The sequence below is a fragment of the Pecten maximus genome, chromosome 3 (genome assembly GCF_902652985.1).
Source record: "Pecten maximus chromosome 3, xPecMax1.1, whole genome shotgun sequence".
NCBI classification, from domain to species: Eukaryota; Metazoa; Mollusca; class Bivalvia; order Pectinida; family Pectinidae; genus Pecten; species Pecten maximus.
In genome coordinates, this window is record NC_047017.1 from 1,732,365 (window position 1) to 1,757,806 (window position 25,442).

A 25,442-nucleotide genomic window follows, 5' to 3' on the forward strand; every position below is an offset into this window, starting at 1 on the left:
TGTATTACACACGTATTACACACGTTGTATTACACAGTTGTATGACACACGTATTACACACGTTGTATTACACAGTTGTATTACACACGTTGTATTACACTCGTATTACACACGTTGTATTACACAGTTGTATTACACACGTTGTATTACACAGTTGTATTACACAGTTGTATTACACACGTATTACACACGTTGTATTACACACGTTGTATTACACACGTGTTTGGAACGTTGTATTACACACGTATTACACACGTATTACACAGTTGTATTACACACGTATTACACACGTTGTATTACACAGGTTGTATTACACACGTTGTATTACACACGTTGTATTACACAAGTTGTATTACACACGTATTACACACGTTGTATTACACAGTTGTATGACACACGTATTACACACGTTGTATTACACAGTTGTATTACACACGTTGTATTACACTCGTATTACACACGTTGTATTACACAGTTGTATTACACACGTTGTATTACACAGTTGTATTACACAGTTGTATTACACACGTATTACACACGTTGTATTACACACGTTGTATTACACACGTGTTTGGAACGTTGTATTACACACGTATTACACACGTATTACACAGTTGTATTACACACGTATTACACACGTTGTATTACACAGGTTGTATTACACACGTTGTATTACACAGGTTGTATTACACACGTTGTATTACACAGGTTGTATTACACACGTTGTATTACACACGTATTACACACGTTGTATTACACTCGTATTACACACGTTGTATTACACACGTTGTATTACACACGTGTTTGGAACGTTGTATTACACACGTATTACACACGTATTACACAGTTGTATTACACACGTATTACACACGTTGTATTACACACGTTGTATTACACTCGTATTACACACGTATTACACAGTTGTATTACACAGTTGTATTACACACGTTGTATTACACGTTTAGTATTACACACGTTGTATTACACAGGTTGTATTACACACGTTGTATTACACACGTTGTATTACACAAGTTGTATTACACACGTTGTATTACACACGTATTACACACGTTGTATTACACAGTTGTATGACACACGTATTACACACGTTGTATTACACAGTTGTATTACACACGTTGTATTACACTCGTATTACACACGTTGTATTACACAGTTGTATTACACACGTTGTATTACACAGTTGTATTACACAGTTGTATTACACACGTATTACACACGTTGTATTACACACGTTGTATTACACACGTGTTTGGAACGTTGTATTACACACGTATTACACACGTATTACACAGTTGTATTACACACGTATTACACACGTTGTATTACACAGGTTGTATTACACACGTTGTATTACACAGGTTGTATTACACACGTTGTATTACACAGGTTGTATTACACACGTTGTATTACACACGTATTACACACGTTGTATTACACTCGTATTACACACGTTGTATTACACACGTTGTATTACACACGTGTTTGGAACGTTGTATTACACACGTATTACACACGTATTACACAGTTGTATTACACACGTATTACACACGTTGTATTACACTCGTATTACACACGTTGTATTACACACGTATTACACACGTGTTTGGAACGTTGTATTACATACGTATTACACACGTATTACACAGTTGTATTACACACGTATTACACAGTTGTATTACACACGTTGTATAACACTCGTATTACACACGTTGTATTACACACGTTGTATTACACACGTTCTATTACACACGTATTACACACTTGTATTACACACGTTGTATTACACACGTATTACACACGTTGTATTACACACGTATTACACACGTTGTATTACACACGTTGTAGTACACACGTAATAGTACACACGTTGTATTACACACGTTGTATTACACAGTTGTATTACACACGTTGTATTACACACGTTGTATTACACAGTTGTATTACACACGTTGTATTACACACGTTGTATTACACAGTTGTATTACACACGTATTACACACGTTGTATTACACACGTATTACACACGTTGTATTACACATGTTCCCGTATGACGCACATGTAAACAACTTTGTAGCATGCACAGATTTTCTGAATGCTGTGTGCATTGTTGTCGGCATTAAGTTTTAAAACTTTATAAAAGTGTGAACCACATTCATAGATCAAATTTCCTTGAAGTGGCTACACATCTAGAGAAAGTTTGGTTTACTTTCCAACAATAATTGCGTTATACTGTTATTTTTTATCGCAGTAAAACGGATGTTGAATCTGTAATTTGAACTCCTTTTAACACTTCTCACAAGGTTATTGTAGACCCGTTCAACTTTCCCATACTCACGGATCTGGGACCAGTTCTTCAAAAGGTGATCAGGCTAATCACAGTTAAACAACAATATTAAAATTCTAATCAAATAATTTATGGTAAAACTTATTTTCTAAAACAAAATTTTCTAATAACTATAACACCTACCAGTCTCTTCATATCAGCTGATTTTGAAGGATATACACACATATATGATTTGAAATAGGAGAAATGAGATTTTCACTAATCAAGTGTTTCAGCTAATCACCTTTTGAACAACTGGGCCTGATGGTTTAAAGATACAGTTGACATGTATTATAGCGCATTTTACATGTGTCACAAAACGAGATAACCTGTTACTTCGAGCGGCCAGCGTGTTACTGGAAACTGATATTTATCGTCGAAATAATAAGGTTTTATTGTCGAAGAACAATTTTGCTGTCCTATTTTGTTTGTCTGCAATTCCAATTCCAAATTATATAGTAATCATGTTATTATTTATCATTATGCTCACTGTATGAAAAATGCTAAGTACTGTTGTTGCCTTCCCATCGCCATTACTTATAAACCTATTACAATCCGTGTCACATAGCGAACCCCTGATAAAAGTATAACGATTATATGATTAGTCAATGATAAGTTTAAAGCCTTAAATGATTCCACACGACCACTCAAAGAGCGTTGGAAACTGAATCCGTCATGTAAACTTATCTCGACTTGCTGCTGAAACAGAGACATAGTTTGGCTCCCCCACGACTGACCTGTTGACTTTGTGTGGAGAACAACATGGCGGGTATAATCGGCTTCTTGCTCCTTTGCTGGTGTTTCACACTTGGTAAGTCTATCGTAGTTAAGATGTTTATATAATGATGTTTTAGTAACTGTGATATTTGCCGTTATTGCTATATCTGCCAAAACCATTATTCATTGATGAAGATTGTCAATATCATTCCTTCGCCTGGCCACATCTATGGGACAAAAACTAAGAGCAGCATATTTCTAGCAGGTTTATTTTTCAGTTCCAAAAATGAGGTATTTGATTTGAGGAAGATTTTGTTTCGTAATTCGAGCTTTCATTATGTTAGGGAGATTTGAGAGTCACAATGATGGTCATATGACGTAATATTGAATGTTAATGTAACTGGATTTTTCCTTTTACAGAAAGCGAAATTTCACATACAGCAAATCACTTTAGCAGTAAAGAAGCTTAATTGAAGTGGTTACATCCCTATTCTTTCTAGCTTAATTTTCGTTCAACTCTGACAAGTTAATTTGAATATATACACAATTTAACAAGATCTGCAGTGCGAATCAAATGTTGTTTTCCATTGCTGAACGTCCTATCAACAGCTTTGGTTAAGGAAGGCCTCTCCTATCTGCGAAAGGCATGTGTGTAGTGTATGTGTGTGTTTGTGTTTGTGCTTGGCTTCTTGTGAACGGATGCGGTTGTTAGTTGGTTTGTTATTAAGTATTATTTCATTAAATTTTAATTTCCTGGCCATTATACACATGTACAGTATACAGTGTACATGCTAACCATTACTAGGAATTAATGATTAAGTAGGCACTGTGTGCGTAAAGCCTATTTAGCAGGAAGCTGAGGTTAATTTTGAAAGATATATTTCTTGGTAGATAGACAGATTTACAAATGTGTCATCTAGCTCAAAGGTTCGGTCACTGTCTCTGGCGGCGTGGAAGAATATGTTTATAATATCTTAGACAATGCGGACTCGACGAAAAATAGGGCAGTCAACTCTTCAGATAGTACCCAACTTTCAGAAACTATTGTGTTGAAGAACTGCATGCTTTCCAGTTTATCTGAAAATGCGTGACACAATGGCTATTGTACAAACTACATTGAAAGTACATAGAAATAACAATTAAAGGCAACGGAGGACAGTACAAAAAGCCCGGTCAGTAGAAACTGAATAAATTGAACCTAATGGCAGTGAAATAGCATTAACTAGGTAATTAATGGTGATAAAATAACATTATCTAAATAATTAATGGTAGTCAAATAGCATTATCTAGGTAATTAATGACAGTGGCATAGCATTAACTAGGTAATTAATGACATACGCATAGACTTATCTATGTAATTGATGGTAGTAAATAGCATTATCTAGGTTATTAATAGAAATGGAATAGCATTATCTACGTAATTAATGGTAGTGAAATAGCAATATCTAGATAATTAATGGCAATGGGATATCATTATCTAGGTAATTAATCGAAGTAAAATAGCATTATCTAGGTTAATAGTGGAAGGAAGTGAAATAGCATTATCTAGGTAATTAATGGAAGTCAATTAGCATTATCTAGGTAATTAATGGAAGTCAATTAGCATTATCTAGGTTATTAATGGCAATGAAATAGCATTATCTAGGTTATTAATGGAAGTCAATTAGCATTATCTGGGTAATTAATGACAATGACATAGCATTACCATTATCTAGGTTATTAATGGCAATGAAATAGCATTATCTAGGTAATTAATGACAACGACATATGAATATATCCGCTGTATACGTAGCCAATAACTAATTGTGTTTGTGTTATGCATGTTATTGAAGATTGAATTATTGTCTAATATCGAAGATCTCTTCACTTATTAATCTGGAAAAAAATATTTAAAAAAATGAGTACTGTGTATATCTCTAATACTGATTTTTAAATTGTGTATGTCCGAACCAATCGCATTTCTCCATCGATATAACCATGTATTTACCTTAATGAAACTGTTACATGTGTATATTATTTAAAAGCATTTTCTCTCGTCTTGAGGATTAAGCGACGAATGTCCGGACGAAGAGTGGAAACGACTTGGAAACAGCTGTTTCTTTTTCAGCGAAGAATCTCTTTCCTGGGATAGTGCCGCGGTAAGCTTTTAACGAAAAATTCACTGCTACTTTATAAAGATATAATTCAAAGTGATTCTTGTATGGGTTGCATCAAAACACTGAAGTTATATACTAAACAAACGCTAAAAATAATGGAGACTTGTAATTCAAATCAATTTAACCCTGACATAATACATTGCAATTTATTGAAACTGTTCTTTCAAATGAATTACACAGTGGTTACGGGTACTTGTCAACAGGAAAATATAACGTCAAAAGTGGGATAAATATATTTTTTTTAGTAAGTATGATCTGAAGATATTTTTGTGTTATATGTATTTTCATAAATGCACGCTCGGGTCATGTATGTAAATGTTTTCGATTCTCTTACAGTATTTTTGTCATATTATTCCTGGTGTCGATGCGAAGCTTGCGTATATCCTGTCCGCGACAGAAAATGCATTTATTACGGGATAGACTGAACACTTACAATTATAGTAAGTAATTATTAATATAACCTAAGGTTCATAGTTGTCTAAATGTTGATATGAGTTATACTAAATGTTGATATGAGTAATATTTATTACTAAATGTTGATATGAGTAATACTAAATGTTGATATTCAGTTATACTAAATGTTGGTTTGAGTAATATTTACTAAATGTTGATATGAGTTATACTAAATGTTGATATGAGTAATATTTATTACTAAATGTTGATATGAGTAATACTAAATGTTGATATGAGTTATACTAAATGTTGATATGAGTTATACTAAATGTTGATATGAGTAATATTTACTAAATGTTGGTTTGAGTAATACTAAATGTTGATATGAGTAATACTAAATGTTGATATGAGTAATACTGTTGATATGAGTTATACTAAATGTTGATATGAATTATACTAAATGTTGGTATGAGCAATACTAAATGTTGATATGAGCAATACTAAATGTTGATATCAGTTATACTAAATGTTGATATGAGTAATACTAAATGTTGATATGAGTAATACTAAATGTTGATATCAGTTATACTAAATGTTGATATGGGTAATATTTACTAAATGTTGATATGAGTAATACTGTTGATATGAGTTATACTAAATGTTGATATGAATTATACTAAATGTTGATATGAGTAGTACTAAATGTTGATATGAGTTATACTAAATGTTGATATGAGTAATACTAAATGTTGATATCAGTTATACTAAATGTTGATATGAGTAATATTTACTAAATGTTGATATGAGTAATACTAAATGTTGATATGAATTATACTAAATGTTGATATGAATTATACTAAATATTGATATGAGCAATACTAAATGTTGATATGAGTTATACTAAATGTTGATATGAGTAATATTTACTAAATGTTGATATGAGTAATACTAAATGTTGATATGAGTAATATTTACTAAATGTTGATATGAGTAATACTAAATGTTGATATGAGTAATATTTACTAAATGTTGATATGAGTAATACTAAATGTTGATATGAGTAATATTTACTAAATGTTGATATGAGTAATACTAAATGTTGATATGAGTTGTACTAAATGTTGATATGAGTTGTACTAAATGTTGATATGAGTAATACTAAATGTTGATATGAGTAGTACTAAATATTGATATGAGTTATACTAAATGTTGATATGAGCAATACTAAATGTTGATATGAGTAATATTTACTAAATGTTGACATGAGTAATACGAAATGTTGATATGAGTTATACGAAATGTTGATATGAGTTGTACTAAATGTTGATATGAGTAATACTAAATGTTGATATGAGTAATATTTATTACTAAATGTTGATGTGAGTTATACGAAATGTTGATATGAGTTATACGAAAAGTTGATATATGTTATACTAAATGTTGATATGAGTTATACTGCTGATATGAGTAGTACTAAATGTTGATATGAGTTATACTAAATGTTGATATGAGTTATACTAAATGTTGATATGAGTTATACGAAAAGTTGATATATGTTATACTAAATGTTGATATGAGTTATACTGTTGATATGAGTTATACTAAATGTTGGTTTGAGTTATACTAAATGTTGGTTTGAGTTATACTAAATGTTGGTTTGAGTAATACTAAATGTTGATATGAGTAATACTGTTGATATGAGTTATACTAAATGTTGGTTTGAGTTATACTAAATGTTGGTTTGAGTTATACTAAATGTTGGTTTGAGTAATACTAAATGTTGGTTTGAGTAATACTAAATGTTGATATGAGTTATACTAAATGTTGATATGAGTAATACTAAATGTTGGTTTGAGTTATACTAAATGTTGATATGAGTTATACTAAATGTTGGTTTGAGTTATACTAAATGTTGATATGAGTTATACTAAATGTTGATATGAGTTATACTAAATGTTGATATGAGTAATACTAAATGTTGATATGAGTTATACTAAATGTTGATATGAGTTATACTAAATGTTGATATGAGTAATACTAAATGTTGATATGAGTAATACTAAATGTTGATATGAGTTGTACTAAATGTTGATATGAGTTGTACTAAATGTTGATATGAGTAATACTGTTGATATGAGTAGTACTAAATGTTGATATGAGTTATACTAAATGTTGATATGAGTAATACTAAATGTTGATATGAGTTGTACTAAATGTTGATATGAGTTGTACTAAATGTTGATATGAGTCATATTTTATGCAGAGATAATAGTTTATAGAGTAATGCATCATGCAATGTTTAAATATGTTAATCAGCATTTTAGTACAATCTTCTGGAACCCTCTTTTGTCAATAAGTGAACAATTACAACAACAACAAAACAAAACAAAAAACAAAAAATGATACAAAATTGAAATGGAATATTTCATATTATTTTAATGTAATTATCAAATAGATCTAAATTTCAGATATCAGCATGTTTATCAGATACACAAATATCTCTAAACTTACTTTTTGGGGAAGCCGGTAGTAATTTGTCTTTATTTTGTTCTTTCTGAAGTCCATTTTTATCACATTGGGAGCCACTGATGCGGGTCATGAAGGAAGGTTCGCTTGGGAACAAAAGGACATGGACTTGAATGACTACTATACGAACTGGTCACATAACGAACCGAACGATGCGGGTACCGGCGAGGACTGCTCAGAAATCAGTACAACTAACGGAAAGTGGAACGACATTCCATGCTCCGAGGAACAGCGTTTTGTTTGTAGGATGGAACTCTAGCGCGAGACAGGCGCTTTTCTCTGCTCGTAACACATTTTATGACGTCATTTTTAAGTAACATATTTTAATTTGTTGTGATAATGGCGTTATATCCTATGTCCTTTGTTTGTAAACAGAAAAATAAAACATCATAAGTAAACAAATACATGCGTAATTTTGTTGATCATTTCGCATTTTCAATCGAAGTAATAATATGTTTATGCTCAAGCTCAAATCGAATACTTCCTAATTGCAGTAGGGTTGAGTTGTGGCATCTTACAATATTTTGTTTTAGATATCGGAGAAAAGTGACACATAAACGCAATTCTAATTCAGAATGATAAAACGAAGGCAGATATGATCCAAATATAGACTTACATGGAAAAACTCTAAAAGTACCAGGAGAATCAGACCATGTGGTCATGAAATGTTAAGGAATTGTTCATAAATTCCTCTGCTTCATCGACGACACCCACCAATTGAAATTTAGGTAAAATCCAGGAAGAGAAATTGATAATCAAGATATGCCAAATCCTCTGTTGGTAATTCATATTGCAACGTCCGTTTATCAAAATACCTTGTTTATAACGGACAATTTAAAGAAATTTCAAACTAGATGGTTAAGTCTTTTACTAACGTCATGAAATTATATTGTGTACCTCATACATGTAAAACAATAATAAGTACATGTAACAATTTCTGAGAAGTGTCTTGTTTAAAAATCCAACATTAAATCCTTTCAGAGATTTCCTAAAAGCACGTTACAAATAGTGCCGTGATTATGAAAATTAGCCCCTTTTACAATCAACAACATTAACCTTCGTTTCATTTGATTTGGGGAACTGGTGAAGATTGTTTTATTGCATTGATAAATGTTTCTTTGAACTGTTACGAACGTCATTATCGATGACGAAATACACATCTTTCTACCATATCACTAGAATTAACCTACGTGTGACTATCTATCATCGCAAAGGCGGCCAGCCTGGTTTACGTATACTGAGATGAGAAGGTTATAAGTAAACAAAAATAAGTAACGAATAAAACAAATGAGCTTGATATGTTTAATTAATTTCATCAGACTTGTTCTTGATATGCCATATACTACGTTCTACATAATAGTTTTGCGAAAGATATTGTAGCGTCTTGATATTAACGACCATTTGAAAAACATTTTTGTTTTTGTTTTAACTGGTTTTTGATTGTTTGTTTTTGTTGGGTTTTTTGTTTTGTTTTTTGTTTTTTTTTTGTAGCAAATACAACAAGCAAACACAATTTATGGTGAGAAACAAATATTTCAGTTTATTACTCTCTGGATACCGGACGTTTACAAATAAAACGCATCACGATATCACAGGGGACATCATTCCATTTCCCATTATCGGTTTTGATTTCAGCACAATTTTCAGGAGTGCCCAGATGCTGGTTTGGTTCACCAACGTTCCAGTTCTTATATCCGAGTGCACTCCTAGTGCTTTCCCACACGAAATAACCCTCATGTTGTCGATCGGTTGCCCCAATGTAGTAGTCTTCACCTATAAATAAATCATTCGCTTAGTTCGATATCATGTAAAATATGCTATGTGAACAAGTTGCTTTAAGTAACAACATTTGAGAGACAATACTGGCTTCGGAAATGCTGGTGAATTGAAGTGAAATAAAAACAACACTGTGGAAACATAAACAAAATTGAATTGGGAGAAATCCCAAGTTAACAAAAAGCTTACGCTGTCTTTTTGGCAGGTTTACTTACTGTATCGGTAGGTATTCAGTCTCTGGTGGATAAATTCGTTTTCTCCCCGTGACAAAATGTCAACGAGGTGACTTCCATTCTCTTCACAGGATTCCTAAGTGAGGAAAATTATCAATATTATAAAATTGTATGATTAAATGATAAAATTAATTGTTTTGATGAAAATCAATTATACTTTATCCAGTGGAAGAAATTAAATCATATGTTTGGAAGTCTGAAACTTAACTAGTTTCATAAAAACGTATAAAATGTGATATATTATTAGGATATGTTATTACTTTTTTCAAGTCATGTTCATTTTTTTTCTGAAAGGGTGAACGTCCATCGAGAACTTAAACCAATTTGGACATGAAATCAGGAAGTACAGTAAATTTAAGTGAATATAACGACTGAGAAACAGATATTTAAAATGTTCTTGGTTTTTATTTAAGATTTCCGATATGGCATGGTTCTACTGTACCAATCCTAAAACACACCCGTGATATATGTACGGGGAAAAGCATGTAATTCTATTCTGTTTGTACAATCGAAATAAGAATACAGAATCCCCGGTGATGTGATTTGATATTCAAATAGATTAAGATGTTCAAAAGTATTTTGAGGCCAACTGTTAAAATGAATGATAAAGTAACGATACTTACACAGTCAAATTTGTAAATATTCCAGTACTAGACATTGATTAAAATGATCTGACATGGGTTTTTTTCAGTGGACATGGATATCTCGGCCCGAGTGTAAGAAAGAGCTTTTTCACAAGGGTTGAGCTATCCTTGTTCACGGTAAAGGCTTACATACTTAAACATATCAAATTGTTATGTGGCTTTTACGTTGCAAAAACAATTCATCCCTCCATCAATGTCCGATGAAATGTGTGTCGAAATTGATGACGTTGTCAATGTATATGGATGTTATATCATTGCTTGAGCTGTAAGAAAATGTTGTTATATTAATCTTACCTTGGCCGACTGCCAAGTTGTCGACGTTTCGCTGAAAAAGTAGCAGGAATTCCGGAACTCCTTCCACTGATCCTGCTCACTTAAAGGGCAGCGAGATGCTTGAGCTAGTCAAGAAAGACATAATAGGTCTTTAAAAGGAACAACTTAGATATAAACAAGTAAAAATTTGAAGATTTGACGAAATCCGTTCAATAACAGGATGACAATTGTTGAAGGTAAAGTTTTAATCCACAAATATCAAATTCGATTCTAGGAAAGATAATTATCAAGATTACGTGACACATATAGAAATAATTTTAAAATCATATATGAATAAATATTAATACATGTAATAATTACACATTTCTTTATTTGCCTTAACTAAATTCTTCTTGAAAACATGCCTTCTATGTGTTGTATGCTTCCTTGATTATCGGGATTTTTATAGCATACTGCAATAATTTATATGAATATCTCGGAGAATGATATCACACAAATTATATATATAGAACCCAAATTTACCTATGCATACATTGAATTATGAAACATCCTATTGTGTGTACAGACCTTCTCTGAAGTTGATGCAATATGATGACATTGTTCGTAAGTAAAGTTGTTTTAATCGACAAGTTAATCGCCGTGGAAAAGTTTATATGATAACAGAAGAACTGTATGTGGAACAACATTTCCAAGAAATGTTCTATCTTGAAATGAAATCCACAAATATGAAACAAAATGAATGGATGCTATCACAGTAGTATTACAGCTGTTTCATGCCGTATGAGTATGTGGCTTCAGCAAACCGATACAAAATTTCAGAAAGGGGTGTTTTAACGCAATAAATTTATATGAATAACATGTTGTCATCACCCACACAGATTCTACTCTGTTCTGATAGCTTCCTAAAAACTGGACATCCGCTATATATCTTTTTGCTATGAAGATATTACGTAGATATGAATACTTCAGTAAGAGTTTATTTGTTCACTCACTCACTCACTCACTCACTCACTCACTCACTCACTCACTCACTCACTCACTCACTCACTCACTCACTCACTCACTCACTCACTCACTCACTCACTCACTCACTCACTCACTCACTCACTCACTCACTCACTCACTCACTCACTCACTCACTCACTCACTCACTCACTCAATGTTACTTTCCTCATGTAAAAACAAATATCTAATATAACATGTTAACCATAGTTGTTCATGTAAAATCAATCTAACTATTCGATATTAGACATTCAACGTTAGAACACAATAATTCTGGTACATGTAATAGAAACATGGATTTGTTCAATGAAATGTACACTATACATGACTTCACCGACACTTTAATTCAAATTTCTTGTCCAAAAGGTTTCAGTTTATCTATCGTTCTCCGTCGTCATACTCATACAATATCATATAATACCAGGTCACCCGAGAGTCAGTAAAAGTACTCATTAATGAAAACACGATAAGTTAAATCAGACTTACCGAAGTGTATAACTATACACAGACTGGCCACTAGGGCAAATTTGAAACAATTCTCCATCTTGTGATAAACGTCGATGCGATGTAAGGTTTTCCGACTACCGCGCTCGATATGGTACTTAACGCATGTATGGACGTTAAATATGTAAATGTGCAACAACAAAAAAACGAGGCTCTATTGTTTCCACTGCTACAGGAAGACACCACTTGACATTTACATCTGTAAATTGTTCAGAGCAATGCAATCAGAATGTTTAAATAACGCCTTAATGATATATAGTTTGTAAAATTAAACTAATTTCCGCCTGCATCCTATACCACATTTGATTGTTCTAAATGACCCTATTGGACATTCGGTATTATCCTCGGTTAGGTTAGCTAACTAAAATACCACAATGTAAAGTATGGTGTTCCGTTAGGGCAAAATTTCTAATATCGCTCCCTCGCTCCATCGCTCCTTCGACCTAAACGAGAAGAAGCCAAGGAGCGAAAACACGATGTCGAATGAGCGAAGGAGCGAAGAAGCCAAGGAGCGAAAACACGATGGCGAAGGTGCGAATTTCTATCGCTCCTTCGCAATCATGTTTTCGCTCCTTTGCTCCTTCATAATCATGTTTTCGCTCCTTTGCTCCTTCGTCATCGTGTTTTCGTGTCTTCGCTCCTTCGCGTATAGGTCGCCGGAGCGAAGAAGCGATATTGGAAATTTGGCCCAAACGGAACACCATAGTAAAGAGATATCACGCTTGGTGATAGCCATAGAATAAACCATGCTTATATGGGGACATATGTTGTTCGTAGAAAATGTATACTCGTATAACTTGAGTAATCACGTATGAAGTACGTGTTATAAATGGACAGTAAAGTACTTTCATATATCCTATCAACGTACGCCTACCACGTGCACATGCCATGCTTTATTTCTCTCGCTGAAATCAGTACATGTCAGCAATTAACTCTCACGATTTATGTCACATCGCTATCGTTCGTTTATTTTTCAGATAATATAAAGTTAATCCCCCTAAAATTTATTCATATGTATATTTCATAAGGGTCTTAATAGAGCGCATCTATCAAAATTAGAAAAGTACACAGCTTGATTAATACACCATGGTACGGTTGGCAAAGCACTGATTGTAGTGATATGAAATCTCATCATTATTGTCATCTGTATACCAATAATGGTAAGCGTGATCATCCTTAGTGCTGTTAACGAAGTGCGTAAATCATTTATGTAATTAACTGTTACCTAGCATGCGCCGTTGTTAATAAAAACTGGAGTAACATTTGACGGAATCATAAAATGGTTTCCGTGTTCTTAAGGTTCATGTAAATAGCAAATCCAGTGATATTTTACAAGCCTGTAAATCAATACTCTGTGCAATGGAACAGCAGTAACTTGATCAATTTTTTATATGAATAATGGCTAACCATTGGCCTTAATTTTGACATTTAATGTGTTAAGTTGTTTGGTAATTTCGGAAAAACATGCGTAAAATACAAGTTTCAATTGGATCAAAGAAGGCCTATTTGGTTCAGAGATATTGAACAAAATAACCATACACTTTGTAGGAAAGCAGATGGTGGTATGGCTGGTACCAGCCCCTCGACAATTTCTATATGTTTAAAATTGTCGAGGGGCTGGTACCAGTCATACCACCATCTGCTTTCCTACAAAAAAAATCTAGACCTAAAAGAGCCATCAGAACACCACGAAACTTGGGCAACTTCATATCAACAAACATGGAGGACAAATATGCAACCAAAAACAGTAAACCAAAAAAACCAAAATCCTTACAAAAACTCTTTCTTCATAAAAACAGTAGTTGACTGGAATCATCTGGAAGATGAGGTTGTGTGCGCCAAAACAGTTGAAGGATTCAAAGTATCCCTATCAAAGCAGTGCCAATAAAGGCATTGCCCCTCTCTCTCTCCGTCGCGCAAAAACCAGAATTGGGACCTGCGACGTAACGATACAGATACAGATCTATGCAGTTATGCCCACAAGTGTCTATAGCAGTCACAAGTCCGAACAGGCTCCTAACGTGTTGATGAACTTAAAAACTCTCTTTCTATTTGGCCTTGTCTGTTTACTTCCTCAAGGTCAGGCCATCGCCAGATGAGGGTGTTTTCAATAAACGTTGTCCGTAGTTCCATCCGTAGTTTCATTCCAAACAATAATTCTCAGGAAATTAATCAATTTCGCAATGGAGTTGCACAATATGCTAAAAAGGGCAAGTATAGATCATGAGTGTTTTGAAGAAGCCTTTTAATTGTTTGAACTGTTCTCTATGACTTTACTTTTACCAGGAGTCGCTGAGGTAGCAGTGTGGAGGAGGAACGTTGGTAAAATGTCTGTATTTAGATGCTACAATATCTTATAACATTTCTTATACTGATTTTGTGTCACTTTCTGCTATGTCCACGTTATCTGTTACCAGTACGTTTTGGTGCCTATTTATAGATCGATAAACAACTCACCTGTGACCCTTGATACTGCACGCGTATTGCTGTATGCTTATTAGTCCCCTGCCGTTTGAAAAACGGGGGGACTTTAGGTTTACCCTCCGTCCGTCCGTCTGTCCCTCCGTCTGACCGTCTGTCTGTGGTGTCTTCTCACTTAGCCAACATTCTGAATTTTGAGGTATACAGGTAAGGTATTTTGTTGGCCAAGTGATACTATGTGTGAAAGGAAGAACAATAGGAGATAATTACAGGTAAGGCTATAGACTTCTTCATAAAACTTCAAACTTTAATAATGATGTCATTGTGATCTATTTCTATTGCGTTATTTCTTATTTTATTCAATTTCAACCGATCAAAAGGTCCAATTGCAGAATTGATAACAAATTGATAAAATATACCATAAGAGTAAATGAAATACATAGTAAGAACAAATACAGTATATAAAGATCATACACATGTAAAACAGAATTGATGGCCTAAATAAATATCATCTAGACAATCATATTATGAACAGCAAAAAAAACTAATTCTAAGACCAAATCTCCAAGTCCAACTTAAATCTTTCAAGTAAGATGTTAAAAACCTGTCAGAAACATGCCCAAGGTAGTTAGAATCAATTAGGATATTTTCTTACATTAATCCGGAATTTTAAAAGGTAATTTCTCCTGTGAAACAACTAAAAGTTCAAACAAGCAGGCTGCGTAAAGATTTGAATCAACATATTAAATATATGAATTTACGTCTACATTCCAGACTAGGAAAGTTGATACATATTTGCAAGTAAGGTAGACTATTATAGTTTAATTTTGATTTAATGCAGAAACTTTAAAAACTTTCTTTGTACTACTTCAACCTGTGTATGAGTGTTGTTTGATATGGTGACCATACTTCAGAGCAGTATTCCAACTGAATGCGTACCATACTTATGTACAAAGAGCGGATAAGAGACACGTTTGTAAATGGCCTGCAACTACTTTTTAAAAATCCAAATATTGGCATGGCCTTACCAACCACTTATCAAACATGTAACGAAAAGTTAAGATTTGGAGTGAGCCATACACCTACAATGTAAGTCTTAAACATGTGTTGCCTTCTTAAGAGATTCATCACGGCAAAAAGGAAAGTTTTGGAAACGTACAACAGAGGGTAAATAATTTGAATCGATTAGTTTTAGGACTGACATTATATTGAAATTTTTGGTATTATGTCACTAACGTCACCTCATCAATAGTAGTTGGAATAGCACAAACTTCTTCACGGCAACCTTGCTTTACCTCATGATTAAGAAACACATCCGCTGCTAGTTTGATATAATTTTAAAAATACTGGTATGCAGGGAATAGAAATCATTTGATTTCGTTGATTAAAAGAAATTGAGTATGGTTTAAGTATTTACCGCAAACATCTAAGATTTATTATGATAAGTACCTTACATAAACTCATTTAAATCTTTATTATATAAGTCTTATTCAACTTGTCATTTTCATAGTTCTTTCATGGAAAGTATGAACAGACTATAGCTGAAACTCACTTAGGTGTAAAACTTGAAATGTTGGCCAGGTAATACAGGTAAATTTCAGAATGTTGGCTAACTCCTTCTAAAGTACTACTCCGATTTTAACGAAACTTGGTATACATGATCAGTATAACATGTAGTTGTGAATTCATTATTTAAAAAAAAAAAAAAAAACATTTTTCAAAATGGCCGCGGGCTTCTCATTGGTTGAGGCTTGTCCGGACAACTCATCCCAAAGTACTACACCGATTTTAACGAAACTTGGTATACATGATCAGTATATCATGTAGTTATAAAAATGGGAAATAAATAGGTGCAGTCCTAGCTCAGACAGGGGACTTTGTATTGCTGTTGCAATACTATCCATCCTTATTGTTAATGTACCATGATCATTATAATAAACACTGGTAAAAGAGAACGTCCACACCAAGCTACATCGTCGTCTAAATCGAGATCACCAAACAAAATAATCTCGATAGTTCATTAATTAATAACGGTGCCATTTTAAATGGTAGTTATTTGACTACGAATAATCAAAGTCCGGTCATGGCTATGAACTATATCCCGCCTCAGCAACTCAATTTTCAAGGATCGCCCATGATGCCCCCCTCCCAAGGTGTTTCCCAGTTCCAAACCTCGCACCTCAACTAATGTCAACCCCCGGCCCTCAACCTTCCGCATTCAGCCTGTCTGACATTGACATTCAGCGAATTGCTCTCAGTGTACGCAATTTGATATTACCCGATATACAGGCTATGATCAACAACGAAACCGTGCCCCTTAAAGCCGAAATCAATGTACTGAAATCTGAAAATGACGAATAAATTAGATAACCTTGAGCAATACAGCCGTAAGGAATGTGTCAGATTTTCTGGGTTCCAGGAGTCCAATGGAGTTGAAAACACAACAGAGATGATTCTTGACGCGGTCAGCAAACTTCCTGGTGCTGTTCTCAAACCAGAGGACATTGTTAGGTCTCATCGTGTTGGACCGCGGAGGAATAACAAACCACGACAAATCATTGCTCCGTTGGCTAGTCGCGAGGCAAAACGCCGTCTTATGATGGCGAGGAAACATTTCTAGGAAATCCCGTCTTGTAAGAACATAATGGTAAATAAGGATCTTACAAAGATTAGGAACTCCATCTGTTTCCATGCCAGAAATCTAGTGAAGTCCAAAAAGATCCTGCAAACCTGGTCGATTGACGGGGAACTCTTTATAAAAAATCTCTCTGGTGAAAAGGTTTCAATTCAACGTGAGAGCGACCTTGTACCCCACGGCCATGTCCCAGCAATGACCCTTATTAGGAGCGGTGTCTCAAACACAAATGCCAGTGAATGACAGATAAAATGTAACTTGTAAATAAGTACTACTGCTACTGATTGTCTTCACTTACCCTTTATGTTATCCTGGTTCTTAGCTTGTTCTTGATTCAGCTCTCAACGGACTTTGAAAGAGAGTTGAAACCTGTAGTCATCCCGCACGCTGAATTCTGGCAGCGTTATTTGAGTGTTGCAATCAGTTGCTGTATGACAATCGAATATGATTTGTTATGAAACAAATAGACTAATGGCTTGCTCTAGCAAAGTATAATTCACAATAATAATACTTACCTTAAACCACTCTGTGGTGCAAAATGTTTGATGTAAACTTTATTTCGTTTCTTTTGGTAGAGTATATGACAGCATTTTGGTAACAACAACAAACAGAAACAGGATATGGAAACAAGCTTGAAAGCTTATACTAGTCCACTTCCTTCAATTGGAATTTACATTATTGAGATGGACAGCAATACACGAAATCTGAGAAAGAGAGAGAGAAAAGAAAAAAGAAAGAAGATATGATCATATATTATCCTTAGTATTTTTAACTAGAAGGGGAGGGTGTGCAGGGAGGAGGGGTTAGGTGAAAGTGCAGTGGGCTTGCCAGCTTAATTTAACTACATCAAATCTTTCATGATTATGATTTTCTCTGAGGTAGTAATTACCAAAGTGATGAAAGTAACGAACATATTATGTAAGAAATCAAAAGCGTTTAATATCAATTATAAACTTTTGGATACATGTAAACAATTCCTTATTTTCTTCGAAAGAGAGGTTATCATCTCCAAATAGTAACAACCTTTCAGTTAAATGATACTGATTGATCTGATTGAAGTATGGCGTTCGGAGATTTACGTATAGTGGGCATCGCAAAAGATAGTGGAAATGTGTTTCATTCGATAGCCCGCATGAACAGAGAGGACTATCGACTAAGCCTTTCGAGTAAAGGTGGCTATTTAGGGAGCTACATTCCATTCTTAGTCTCGCATGGAGGATCTGACCTTGTCTGCTTCCAGAGGAGAAATATAATGGTACTTTGGTGGAAGGTCCATGCAAGTGTTTCATAAGTTTTCGCAATGACGGATTCGTTTTTACATCAGACGGAAGAGGGTTCCAACATTTTAAGACAGAGGGAATGAAAGAATTCTGAAACAAAGAAGTATGACAAAGAAGAGGACGAAAATTTCCTCCGTCTCTAGTAGCGTGAGTATGCACATCGGAATTTCTATTTGGGAGGATGTATTGTAAGAAAGGGGGAACCATACCATGAACCATTTTATGAAACTGTATAAGTTTATGAGTCTGACGTCTTTTTTCAAGAGTTTCCCACCCCGTTTCGTTGTACAACATAGATCTACTCGTAAGCTTTGTCCCTCCCGTTACAATTCTAGCGGCCTCTAGATTTAAGCTTTCTAAAATATTTGTATGGGCTACTGTAAGATTATCCCACACAATGTCGGCGTATTCTAAAACTGGACGAATGAAGGAAAAATACAGAGTTTGAAGTGATTGCCGGTCAAGAGAAAATTTGAATTTCCTTAGGAGATTAAGCTTGGAGGATGCTTTGTCAATTACATAATGAACATGGTCTTTCCATGAGCCGTTGTCAGATATGTACACACCGAGATGTTTGTGGAGACTAACTTCATTAATAGGAATGTTCTTCATGTAGAGCGAAATGTTTCCATATGTTCCCTCTTTTGCTTCTTTTTATACATACAAAATGTACATATTTTAGTTGTTGCTGTTGTTGTTGGAATGCTTTACATCCGAGTACTGATCTTGAAATCATAAATGCTTTTTTGTTTTGTAAAATTATGTATTATTCACAAAGCCTATATAAATACTATATCGCAGAGGACGCGATTTCTAAATAGTCTTACCTCTTCTACGTTTCTGGTATTACCTGATGCCGTCTGGTGCGATATGTTATCGAATCAAAATCGGCGCCTTCTACGACAAATCCGTTTTCGTACCTTTACATAAACGACTAGGTCCACTGACTGTGCTGGCGGCAAACCTAATATTCCGATTTAGATGGAAAGCTTTATCCGTGATTATTTGCATCTTTCTATATATCAATGCAGTAATCACAAAAGATCCAAACAAAGCACATGTCCCTGAAGTTCGTAAATATTGGTATGTCTTGCTTATTTCTGTTTTATTATTAGACATCCTCTTATTTCTGTACGGTCTCCTTGTACAATGTGGCGATGTCGAAAGTAATCCAGGTCCGACTACAGCTGACGAACATACAAGTCTTGTACATTACAACGTACAGAGCATTTTACCTAAAATTGACGTGCTATTTACTGAACTTAATATGTATGACGTGCTGGCATTCACTAAAACGTGGTTAAACCCCATTAACGAGACGTTGAGTGATCTAATTCACGACGATTTTTATCCATCTTTTTGTCAAAGTAGACCAGATCGAGTTGGCGGCGGTGTGGCGGTTTTTGTTCGGAAAAAATAATAGTAAAACGGCGTAAAGATCTCGAGATTAGGAACATTGAAAGTGTGTGGCTGGAATTAAAACTGAAATCACAGAAAATGTTACTTAGTACTTTTTATCGTCCACCAAACACTAACGACCACTACTGGAACATGATCCACTTTTCTATAGAACTTGCATTTAATACAGGTATTAAAAACATCCTGATTACTGGAGATTTGAATGACAATATTTTAACAACGAGTAACTGTCACCTTAAAAATATCATACACCAATTTGACTTAAAGCAGTTAATTACTGAGCCAACACATTTTACTGAAACCTCGAGATCTTTACTTGATGTGATCCTCGTTAGCAATGACAATATTGTAGAACATTCTAACGTAAGTGACCCTTTTCTCTATAGTAACCTTAGATACCGTTGTCCTATATATGCTTATTTGAAATTTAAACGTTCACCAAATAATAAATGCACTAAACGACGTATATGGTTATATAAAGATTGTGATTTTAGTGATTATCGGAATAAATTGAATAATGTCATCTGGAACGAAACAGAAGCACTATCAGTTGATAATACTGCAGATTTTCTTTCAACGACGATTTTAAAAATAGCCTTAGACACCATACCAAATAAAGTAATAACATTACGAAAGCGCGACCCCCACCCCCCCCCCCCCCCCCCCCCCCTGGATGCACAATAGTATCCGCAGATTAATCAGAACTAGGAAAAGAATTCATGCTAAAGCTAAACACACACAAAACCCCCCCACATTGGGAAACATTCAGAAAAATAAGAAATACTTGTGTTGATGCTATATCCGCAATGCAAAAAAACATTTTTACAATGACATAAAATACACAAATGATAAAGAAAAAAAGCCAATGTACTTAATAACTATTTTGCCCAGCAGACTGTGCTTGACGATTCACATCATAACCTACCAATTATTAATGACAACAACACCAGACTGCTTGATGATATAAATATTACAGTCCAAGACGTGTCTGACGCCATTGATATGATAGATGCTTCTAAAGCCTCTGACCTGATATGATTAGTGGTAAACTAATAAAAGAAAGGAAAAGACAATTAATAGGGCCTCTTTGTGATCTTTTTAACAAATCATTACATAATCAATATTACCCTGAAACATGGAAATGCTATCCCAATATTTTAAAAAGACGACCCAAGTGCTGTTTCCAATTATCGTCCTATTTCGTTAATAAGTATAATAGGCAAAGTCATGGAAAGGTGCATTTTTAAACATGTTCATGAATTTTTGCGTGATTCTTCTTTTTTTACTGAGCACCAGTCAGGTTTTAGATGTGGCGATTCTGCTATTAATCAGCTATTGATTATCACAAATGACATTGGTAAAGCTTTAGATTGTGGGAAGGAGGTACAGGTTGTGTTTCTAGATATAAGTAAGGCGTTTAATCGCGTCTGGCACAAGGGTCTTCTCTATAAATTACATAAAGCAGGCTTCACGGGAAAGATTTTGTGGTGGTTCAAAAGTCATCTTTCTGATAGGAAACAACGAGTTGTGGTAAATGGAGAATTTTCAAACTACAGTACTTTTAAATCTGGCGTTCCTCAGGGCTCTATATTAGGCCCCTGTTGTTTTTGATATTTATAAATGATATAATTTCGGATATTAGCAGCATTATCAAATTATTCGCTGATGACACCACTCTTTATCTCGTAATAGATAATGCAATTAATTCAGCCAATATTATAAATAACGATCTTTTTAAAATTCATACATGGTCCATTCAATGGTTAGCTACGTTTAATACAAATAAAACAGTCGTTATATATATTAGTCAGTAAGAAAGTTTCACAGCTAAGTATGAACAATACGAATATGAAAGAAGTTTTATTACATAAACACATAGGTGTATATTTCAACTCTGAATTAAGTTGGATTAACCATGCAGATTGCATCATTTCTAAAATATCAAAAAGGCTGTCAGTTCTCCGCAAACTTAAATTCCTTCTTGACCGTAATACCTTGGAACGTATATATTTCTCATATATAATGCCTATACTCGAATACGCCGACGTTGTATGGGATTCTTTACCAACTTTCCTTATTAATAAACTAGAATTAATTCACAAAGAATCAACAAGGTTAGTTACGGTAGCAACAAAACTGGTAAGTAGTGAACTACTATACAAAGATACATGTTGGGACATATTAGCAGAACGTAGGAAAAAACATAAGATAATTAAGCTTCATAACATGGTCCATATTCATACTCTTCCTTCCCTTTCTAACATACTTCCAAGAAGAAATTCTGAAATACATAGCCAAAGAACTAGACAATCAAACCAATTATCCACCACCAACATTAATACCAGTTCCTACAAAAACTCATTCCTTCCTAGCACTATGCATTTATGGAACAACTTACCCTCCGCCATTAGAGAAAATGCATCCGTGTCTGTCCTAAAAAAATATCTTGATAGAGACAGAAATAAATTGCCAAGTTATCTATCCTGTGGAAACCGTAAAGCCCAAATTTATCACACCAGACTCCGATTAAAATGTAGTAGCCTAAAAGCACATCTTTTTGAGAAAAATCTTAATGATGATCCTTTTTGTTCATGTGGATACATCGAGGACAACTTCCATTTTTTTTATATGTATGTGAAAAGTATACAGATTTAAGAGAACAATATATATATACATTAAACTATGACTTAGATACGGCTTGCTTACTCTGGGGAAGTCCAGACCTTACTGTAAAAAAAATACAAGGAAATTATTTTGGCAGTACATTTGGTTTGGTTTATTTTGTTTAACGTCCTATCAACAACCAGGGTCATTTAAGGACGTGCCTGGTTTGGAGGTGGAGGAAAGCCGGAGTACCCGGAGAAAAACCACCGGCCTACTGTCAGTACCTGGCAACTGCCCATCGTAGGTTTCGAACTCGCAACCCAGAGGTGGAGGGCTAGTGATAAAGTGTCGGGACACCTTAACCACTCGGCCACCGCGGCCCCTCTGAGTTGGCAGAAATCGGAACCAACTCTCTGCCATGGTCAATCAGGATGTTTACATGGCCCGAGTGGTCCTGCTTGGTCATTTCGATGTTTTACACATTGATGTACAACTCTTGATAAGATCTTCTATTTCACGACTAGGACCAGGCCACCAAATGGAAAATCTGGCTCGTTCGCGACTTTTTGCTAGATACCTTGGTGATCTTCGTGCAACCACTGTAAGATTTTGGTATCTATAAAAGATTACCATGAAATGAAAGTCCGTGTCATACTTGCCAGTAAGTAATTTTAGAGACACCAATTTTCCCTCGCAGTATTGGACAATGAGCTCCACACCTTGAAATTGTAACATAGGTAACTGAGGTCTTGACAATGTATCTGCTGTGTAGAGTAGTTTTCACAATGCCAACTCGAAACGCATCAACCTCGTTTTGAATCCCTGTATCCTTGGAGGTAATCCACAAATAACGGCAAGATTTTTTGTTTGTGGACAAACCTCAATAAAAAAAAAAGTGTTTTCCAATTTGTAAGGAAGTCTTAGAATTTCTCTACAGCCCATGTTACAGCGAACAACTCTATCTATCTAGCCTGTTCGGTACCCTGATTGCCCGGAATGCAAATGCCACTGGTTTCCAGGATTCTTTCCCTTTGATATCCATTGTCTGTAGGAGAACTACCCTAACCCATATGCAGACGCGAATAATTTCGATGAATAATTATCACTAAAGTAATTAAGAATGCATTAGGAAGCTCCGACGAGAAAAGCGTCTCTACCGAAAATGAGACGTACCATGTTGTTAAGAATGCAGTAAATTGTTGACTCTTTGAACAACCTTGTCGCTTCATATATGATGTGAACATCAAAGCTATGAAATATGACCGATATAAATTTCGGAATTCGGTAATTTGAATTACAACCTTGACACGCCGCTCCTCTAAAATGCACTTTTCTCACACTTGAATGTCCAGCTTACTTTTGTAGGCCCGAACAGTGGTAGACGTACTGCGACGTTCAGCTCCTTCAATAACTGTTCACATATAGGTCTTTAGAAGCTGGCGTTCCACAAGGGTCTATTCATGGACTATTCTTATTTCTGATATTATCAACGATATATCCGAAAACTTGCTTTTATTGTCAAGAATGTTTTTTGACGATGCTTCATTCGCGTATTCCGCAAATGCCAGAATGAAAATTGAAAACCCATATGAATCATGATTCAATAGTTATAGAACAATGGCCAAAACAACGAAGGTTAATTTTAGCCCTCCTTCACAAGTAGACAGTGACTCACTATATACATACACAGAAAATGGATGGGAAATAATGTCTGAAAGACGACAGTAGAAATAAATGTTATTATTCTATAAAATGCACCATAATGTTACTCCGTCCTATTTAAATAATATTTTGCCAAACAGAGTTAACGAAAAGAGTCTTTATTGCTTAAGAAAAAAAATCAAGATTATGTACCACCTAGATGTCACCTGGTGCTATTTGAAAAATCATTTCTCTCCAGTACAATAAGAATTTGGAATTCTCTAAACATTTCTGTAAGATCTTCAGAAAATATATCAAAATTTGAAAATCAAATAAAACGGAAAAAACTGTAACTAGACTGACAGACGGAAACGGAAAACTGTTCAAGAGTATACATTATAAAATCCTTTTTAGTAATCTGAACGATATTTTATTTCTTACATTGTGTTTGATATTTACTATAATAAGGAATCTATATTTATCAAACTTATGTACATGGATGGATGTTACATTAGTACATGTAGGTATTTGATGTAGAATTTAAATTGCGGATGTTATGCCATACGCAGTTAAGTATTGTCACCTAAACACACTTAATTTAAGGTTCTGATATATACTTAGGCATATATTGAAAATGCTGTCCATTTGATTCTCTATGATCTAATTCAATCTACTCATCCGAGCATAAAAACATTTACCATAAAACAACTGTTCATACGGGAGTGTCCGTCTACGGTCCAACACTGTAAAAAAAAAAACACACATTCGAAACATGATGCGCCGGATATCCACCTTGGTGTTTGTCCAGTAACATGTTCACGAAGAAAAAGCCGTAGATAAATCAAGTGTAAAATTTCCTTCACAAGAACAAGTC

The 25,442-nt window shown here is 34.5% G+C and overlaps 1 protein-coding gene and 1 long non-coding RNA gene across 2 annotated transcripts; one reads left to right on the forward strand and one right to left on the reverse strand.

Moving 5' to 3' along the window:
* The first annotated feature begins 2,925 nt into the window (after positions 1-2,925).
* On the forward strand, positions 2,926-8,538 carry LOC117322919. Its single transcript, XR_004531618.1, has 4 exons — positions 2,926-3,155; positions 5,105-5,199; positions 5,554-5,657; positions 8,171-8,538. It is a non-coding gene; the product is annotated as an uncharacterized LOC117322919 (long non-coding RNA).
* Positions 8,539-9,649: 1,111 nt separating this feature from the next.
* LOC117322920 (C-type lectin domain family 4 member E-like) lies at positions 9,650-12,853 on the reverse strand. Its single transcript, XM_033877884.1, has 4 exons — positions 12,551-12,853; positions 11,084-11,187; positions 10,128-10,221; positions 9,650-9,909 (listed from the first exon to the last, which is right to left on the reverse strand). The coding sequence occupies exons 1-4, from the start codon at positions 12,606-12,608 to the stop codon at positions 9,680-9,682; spliced, it is 486 nt and encodes a 161-aa protein (XP_033733775.1). The 5' UTR covers positions 12,609-12,853; the 3' UTR covers positions 9,650-9,679.
* Between the last annotated feature and the right edge of the window lie 12,589 nt (positions 12,854-25,442).

What these genes read in the sequence shown, in the direction of transcription:
- LOC117322920 (XM_033877884.1), bottom strand. Translation starts at nt 12,608, where the DNA reads ATGGAGAATTGTTTCAAATTTGCCCTAGTGGCCAGTCTGTGTATAGTT. An exon ending in GTGTATAGTTATACACTTCG is followed by an intron (nt 11,188 to 12,550) that starts GTAAGTCTGATT and finishes TTTCTTGACTAG; the next exon opens with CTCAAGCATCTCGCTGCCCT. An exon ending in CAACTTGGCAGTCGGCCAAG is followed by an intron (nt 10,222 to 11,083) that starts GTAAGATTAATA and finishes TTCCTCACTTAG; the next exon opens with GAATCCTGTGAAGAGAATGG.